The 7145-nt window shown below is 45.6% G+C and overlaps 1 protein-coding gene across 1 annotated transcript in view; it reads right to left on the reverse strand.

Moving 5' to 3' along the window:
* Positions 1 to 1102: 1102 nt before the first annotated feature.
* Positions 1103 to 7145, reverse strand: part of STX2 (syntaxin 2) — a 45969-nt gene continuing 39926 nt past the window's right edge. Inside the window, exons 9-10 of the mRNA XM_011981946.1 lie at positions 5877 to 6002; positions 1103 to 1489 (exon numbers count right to left, since the gene is read on the reverse strand). Coding sequence (XP_011837336.1) covers positions 5922 to 6002 — 81 coding nt within the window. The 3' untranslated portion in view covers positions 1103 to 1489; positions 5877 to 5921. The remainder of the gene's footprint in view (positions 1490 to 5876; positions 6003 to 7145) is intronic.

Below are 7145 nucleotides of genomic sequence, written 5' to 3' on the forward strand. Positions count from 1 at the left end.
GTTTAATTATCATGAATTCCTATACATTTTGGAAATTAACTTTTAAAGTTCAGCAAAACATTAGGTACTTAACAACATGTACGTGATCTGTCCAATAGTTTAAATTGATAAGAATTACTCCATGTCTTAGGAATAATTTCCTCGAGTCCCCAGAGTACTGAACCTCGGTTTCATCACCTTCTTAAATTCAGACTTTATCCATGCAAACTGGGAAGCTCGAATCTCATATGTAGTGAAAAGAAGCCATGGTCTTTACAGTGCAGTAACCGTTCATTATCCCAGGGGAAGGAAGAGGCAGAAATGGAGCTGAGGCCAAGGCGTTTCCGGAGGGCACCAGCACATTTAAACTCACAGAAGGCACTTGAGGGGCTTTGAGGGGCTTTGAGGGGCTTTGCAACCAATGTTTTCTGTGACAAGGGGAAACTTTGTAAACAACTGTAAAAGGTGGCTCCAACACCATGAAGCTTCCTGTTTCACTCAAAAGGCCACACTCAGTATATAAAAATGGGGTAAGATGCTAATATATTAAACAATTTATCAACATTTAAAATTATAGATATCTTACAAAAACCTGTGATAAAAATTATTTCTTCCAACAGGAAATAAACACAACATTATAAAAGGCCTCTTAATTAGCACATACTAGCTGGGAGAGGGGGAAAGGAAGCCTTAGACCTGAGGTCCAAAAGCTTCAGAACAACCGGGCGCGGTGGCTCACGCCTGTAATCCCAGCACTTTGGGAGGCTGAGGCAGGTGGATCCGTGGTGGCTCATGCCTGTAATCCCAGCACTTTGGGAGGCTGAGGCAGGTGGATCACGAGGTCAGGAGTTTGAGACCAGCCTGGCCAGCATGGTAAAACCCCGTCTCTACTAAAAAAAAATACAAAAAATTAGCTGGGCATGGTGGCACGTGCCTGTAATCCCAGCTACTCTGAGGCTGAGGCAGGAGAATTGCTTGAACCCGGGAGGTGGAGGCTGCAGTGAGCCGAGATCGCACCACTGCACTCCAGCCTAGGTGACAAAGCGAGACTCCATCTCAAAAAATTAAAAAAAGCTTTATAACATAAAGCATTCCTTCCTAATTAAACTTCATGCACATTTGTAACACTGAAATATTTTTAATATTAAAATGTTCAATATTTTCTTAGTTCAAGGCCAGTGAGAGAGAAGGCTCACACTGCTCACATTCTGTAGTGTGTCATTCAGGGTCATGCATCACACCCACTGTGCTTACGGCGCTTTCACTGAACAAGACGTTCGGTTGTGCTTCTTCCATGAATTCATAAATTAAAAGGTCAGTACTCAATGCCGGGTTACAGCGTCTGAGATTCATTCACGAAATGACAGGATGCTGATCTGGTTGCAGATGTGGTCTGAGTCTCCAAGGATAAATGGCTCTTGGGATATGGTTGCTATGACAATGTTGTTGCTAGGATAATTCCAAGGATCACAAGCAAAATAATTACACAAATAATAATGAATATCATTTTCTGTAAGATAAAGAAAAACATTAATTTGCAATGTATCAAAGAAATCAACAATGTCATCTGCTAACTAAATCCTTCTGGGATTTGGGATAGTTTAAAAAATATATCCAGGGGGCCGGGCGCGGCGGCTCAAGCCTGTAATCCCAGCACTTTGGGAGGCCGAAACGGGCGGATCATGAGGTCAGGAGATCGAGACCATCCTGGCTAACACGGTGAAACCCTGTCTCTACTAAAAAATACAAAAAACTAGCCGGGCGAGGTGGCGGGCGCCTGTAGTCCCAGCTACTCGGGAGGCTGAGGCAAGAGAATGGCATGAACCCAGGAGGTGGAGCTTGCAGTGAGCTGAGATCCGGCCACTGCACTCCAGCCTGGGGAACAGAGCGAGACTCCATCTCAAATAAATAAATAAATACATAAATACATAAATAATATATCCATCATCAAGAAAGGACTCCTCCTTGTCATAGAAAAGAATGTGCTCTCAGCTCACTGTAACCTCCGCCTCCCGGGTTCAAGCGATTCTCCTGCCTCAGCCTCCCGAGTAGCTGGGATTACAGGCACCCGCCACCATACCCAGCTAATTTTTGTATTTTTAGTAGAGACAGGGTTTCAGCATGTTGGCCAGGATAGTCTCGATCTCTTGACCTCATGATCCACCCACCTCAGCCTCCCAAAGTGCTGGGATTACAGGTGTGAGCCACCACGCCCGGCCGACACTTTCTTTTAATCATAATAAAACTCCAGGATTGCTGTTAATTGGATGAATTACAGATCTTTTTAAAACTTTACATGAATTTCTTGTTGGCTGAAAAATCCTATTTTTTCTTTCTTTCCTGAAAGGAGGTGTCACTCTGTTGCCGAGGCTGAAGGGCAGTGGTGCAGACATGGCTCCCTGCAAACACACCCTCCTGGGCTCAAGCAATCCTCCCACCTCAGTGTCCCAAGGAGCTAGGATGACAGGCATACACCACCATGCCCAGCTAATTAAAAAATACGTTTTTAAGAGATAGGGTTTTGCTATGTTGCTCAGACTAGTCTCGAACTCTTGGGTTCAAGGGATCTTCCTGCCTTGGCCTCCTGAAGTGCTGGGATTCCAGGCATGAGCCACTGCACCTGGCCTTATCTATTTTTTACATTTAAATGTGACGAACACGTGTAAGAAATCAACAAGACATTCATTCCTTCTTCTACTGCATTGATGGTCTCAAAGCAGGGCGCGACACAGCATTTAACTTTTTTAAAATTAACAAGTATCCTCACACAAGGGAAAGCGAGGCCACCTTTGGCTTAATTAATGGAGTCTCCTCCAGGAAGCTTGTCTGAGGGAAGGGAAGGAAGACACGGCAGGAGGCACCGCGCTGTAGGACTTTGAGTTCTCTTTTTGAAAAGCAGAGATCGAGATCCATCATTTTAATGACAGTTTCAAATGTATGAGTGCTTTTACCTAAGAAATCCTGTTTACTGAGCCTGGACAGCTCTAACACTGCGGGCTCAGTCAGTTATGCAGGGTTTGTCAAGAGGCCCATGGCAGGCCCCGGTGAGCCTCCCAGTGACTCCTCACCACCAGGGAGAGCTGCCTGCAGGAGGGCCCCTCCCTGGAATTCTAGTTCCCTGTTAACATCACGCACATTTCCCGCAAAGCCCCAGCCACTCTCTCATCCTCTACATGCGCTCCTATGCCCCTCTCTCGGCACCTTCCTAGAAAAACCTCTTCTTCCTTTCTCTGTGATGCCTTCCCTCCCTCCAGAGGGAGGCACGCCCTCGCGCTCAGCAAGTGAGTGTGCTGGGGCCACCTCGAGTCAGCTCCATGCAGCGCTCTCATCTCCTGCCGCTGTTGCGCTGCCTGCCACGCGTCTGGGTGCTCGACGTGTGTGCACTTTCCTGCCACATCTGGCTTTCAGGATGACTGTCAGCTACATGGAGTCTAGGGTGCAGGACCCAGGAGTCATTTAATCTCCTGGTGACAGCGAGAGTGGAGAGGCACACCCTGGAGAGTCCAGCTCCAGGTATGGGCCAGGGCCCTCTCACCGACTAAGACTCCGCCTGTCTCCTTAAAGCAGCGCATCCCACCCATGCTCCCACCCATGCTCCGGGGTGACGGGCCTGCACCTGGCACACCCTGAAGGGAGGGGCCGCACCCAGCCCCAGGAAGGCCAATTGCTAAAGGATGAAAGGCTATGTTAATATTTTAAAAGTGAAATTAAGGACCTTAACCACTGCCTTCCTATGCAAAGATAACTGCTGGTATTCATTTTGGTCTGTTTTTTATGAATGAGGATCCTTCTGTGTTCATTCTTATTTACATACACTAGGGTGAAATGGCCAGCCAGGCCCAGGGCACAGGACTTGAAGCCCCACTCCCCAGGGGTCACACTGAGAGAAGCCTTCTTTTAGTCAGCCTCGATGCCAAGTAGTGCCCATGAAAAGTAGCGCATTTCACTGTGTCCAAGCTAAAAATTGTAATTTTATCTTTAGTGTAACCACATTAAACTAACCATATTATAGTATTAGGAAAAAACTCAGAAAGTACATGTTAGAATCATGAAAATATTGAAAAATACCACTATAACAATGAAGAAAAATCACATGTACAATATGTTCAGCAGAGCTCAGAAGAAAAAAATAGAACATCTTGCCTAATAAACATCCTACACAAACATCCTGCCTAATAAAAATAGAGTGTAAGAGAGTTCTGACTGCCAAATAATGGAATGTTAACACACGCAGCATCCCAGAGCTCCGTATGCAGGAATTCCAGGTGTAATTCTGTGGCTTGTGCATAAATGTCAGAACACTAACTTGAAAACTTATCATCTGGTAACTGCGTATGGTGAATGTAACAGATGCTCACATTAAGATATCAATCTTTTGTTTTGAGACGGTCCCGCTCTGTCACCCAGGCTGGAGTGCCGTGGTGCGATCTAGGCTCACTCTAGCCTCGACCTCCCCAGACTCAGGTGATCCTCCTGCCTCGGCCTCTGGAGTAGCTGGGACTATAGGTGTGTGTGCCACCATGCCCAATTAGTTTTTTGGATTTTTTTTTTTTTTTTTTTTTTTAGAGACAGGGTGTTGCCATGTTGAAGGAATAAATCTTACAGATTACAAAGCAGTAGTGAGACTTAACTATGCTCGTGATTCCTTTCTGCTGTATGTTAACTTTTTAAAAAGCCTTAGGTGACTATCAAGTCTGCAGTCACTTCCATAACCCAAGAATAAATTCATCAAGGATGACTTGCCACACTCTAGACACCTGGGGACATTTCACAATTGTCTAATACAAGAATTATGCCAAACACACACTTACAGAGAAATCCCCGCTGTGTCCAACTGTAACACACTGACAGCATTCCCACTTCAGGGCTAGTGCCAGGAGGGCTCCCAATGCGTGAGAGAACCAGGGGGAACCACAAAGCCCGCTGGAGTTTAGGAAAGGTGGCGCTCACACCATGAGCAAAGGCAATGATTCTTTCAATCAACTGGAATTTTATATTCAGAATTCTTTAAGAATTAACAGGCATGCTAACCAAATATAATACATAAGTTTCCTTTTAATATTAAAGAAAATATTTTTAAATAAAATAGATGCTGCCAAATAGAAAGGTCAAAGGATTTTCCTTTCGGTCAATGTTTTTCTGAGCATGAATTCATGCCCTCAATTCCACAGTAAAATGATGCGTTAATGGATTTCATAAAGTACCTTTCAGTGTTGCCAATTACTCTAAAAGTTAAAACTCAGGAGACAAAACATTACAAGTTTTGTAACTGAGAATTAATCTTCACTGATATTTCTATGACATTTAATGAAGGACCCACTACCTGTAAAGAGCTAATGGTCTCCTTAGATCAAAAACCAAAGATTCAGGCTGAGTACAATGGCTCATGTCTGTCCACGATCCCAGCACTTTGGGAGGCCGAGGGCCAGGAATTCGAGACCAGCCTGGGCGATACAGAGAGTTCTCATCTCTACTAAAAATAATTTTTTAAAAAATTAGCCAGGTGTGGTGGTGCATGTCTGTAGTCCCAGCTACTCGGGAGGCTGAGGTAGGAGGATAGTTTGAGCCCACGGGGTCAAGGCTGCAGTGAGCCATGATCATGCCACTGCATTCCAGCCTGGGTGACAGAGCAAGACCCTGCCTCAAAAAAACTTTTAAAAACAGGATAAGAAGGTAGCCTTGGTTTAAAAATGAGTTACCACCCAGCCTATGCTTGTTCTCGGCAAACACAGTGGCTGGGCACTAGAATCAGCACACAGGCAGATGTATCACTGGACGGTTATCTGTACTGAGTGGCAGGCAAGCTTTTATTAGTTTTATGTCTATTACAATTAAGCAAACACTGTTATTGGTTAATTGCAAACGTTAATAAGTAAATTAGTTGATGAGTTACTTACTCCCACCCTGGCGGAGAGGCATGCACACTGACGTTATCCACACCATCATTTGCCAACTGACAAGCCAATAATTAGAGCGATTATGGCAACCAGAACCACTGACACAGCAATAATTATCCACTTTTTCTGTCAAAGAAAAGCAAGCTGATTACATCACGCATGGTTAATTTCATATTGCCACATTAAAAGACATCCTTCATTCAAAATAAAACGACCTGACCGGGTGCAGTGGCTCACGCCTGTAATCCCAGCACTTCAGGAGTCTAAGGCAGGTGGATCACCTGAGGTCAGGGGTTTGAGACCAGCCTGGCCAACATGGCAAAACCCTGTCTCTACTAAAAATACAAAAATCAGCTGGGCATGTGTCTGTAATCTCAGCTACTCAGGAGGCTGCGGCAGAAGAATCACTTGAACCCAGGAGGCAGAGGTTGGAGAGGACGAGGATCATGTCACTGCACTCCAGCCTGGGCGACAGAACAAGACTCCATCTCAAAAAAATAATAACAAAATAAAATAAAGCCAAACACCCATCAGAACTCACTTTAGAAGCTAGGTTACAGGACACTGCTTAATCCTGTTGGGCGATTTCCTGAGAGGGTGACTTAATAAGGTCAGACTACTTGGAGATAAGCTGCTATGTAACTGTTATTTCAGGTTTCATCCATGGGGACAGCACGACCATGTTATTTTGCCACATTTCTGATGACTGAGACATGCAGTTAGTCTTCCGCATGTACAGAGTATGGGCCTGCTAGCTCAGTGGCGGAGAGCCCCACTGCCTCTTCAGGAAACCCTATACGCTCGGCACTCGGCCTTTTGCTCCTTCTTTTATGTTCTTGGTGGTTACTTCTTCACTGCTCCTGACATAGCACACAGAAAAAAAAAAACAAAAACAAAAACAAAAAAAACTCTTCTACAAACAGTGCCTGGCCTCCCTCTGAGGGCCACATGGCTCCCTAGGAATAAATGCAGGACACTAGGAGTGGGGACGACCCACACCTGAGCCAGGGGCAGCAGCAAAGCATCTGAGTGGCAAGGGGACAGGCAGGCAAGCCAGGAGGGTTCCATTAGCAGGCATCTAATCAAAAAGACAGTGTCGGCCGGGCGCGGTGGCTCAAGCCTGTAATCCCAGCACTTTGGGAGTCCGAGACGGGCGGATCACGAGGTCAGGAGATCGAGACCATCCTGGCTGACACGGTGAAACCCCGTCTCTACTAAAAATACAAAAAACTAGCCGGGCGAGGTGGCGGGCGCCTGTAGTCCCAGCCT

This window comes from Mandrillus leucophaeus, unplaced genomic scaffold (assembly GCF_000951045.1).
Source record: "Mandrillus leucophaeus isolate KB7577 unplaced genomic scaffold, Mleu.le_1.0 Scaffold232, whole genome shotgun sequence".
Taxonomy (NCBI): Eukaryota; Metazoa; Chordata; class Mammalia; order Primates; family Cercopithecidae; genus Mandrillus; species Mandrillus leucophaeus.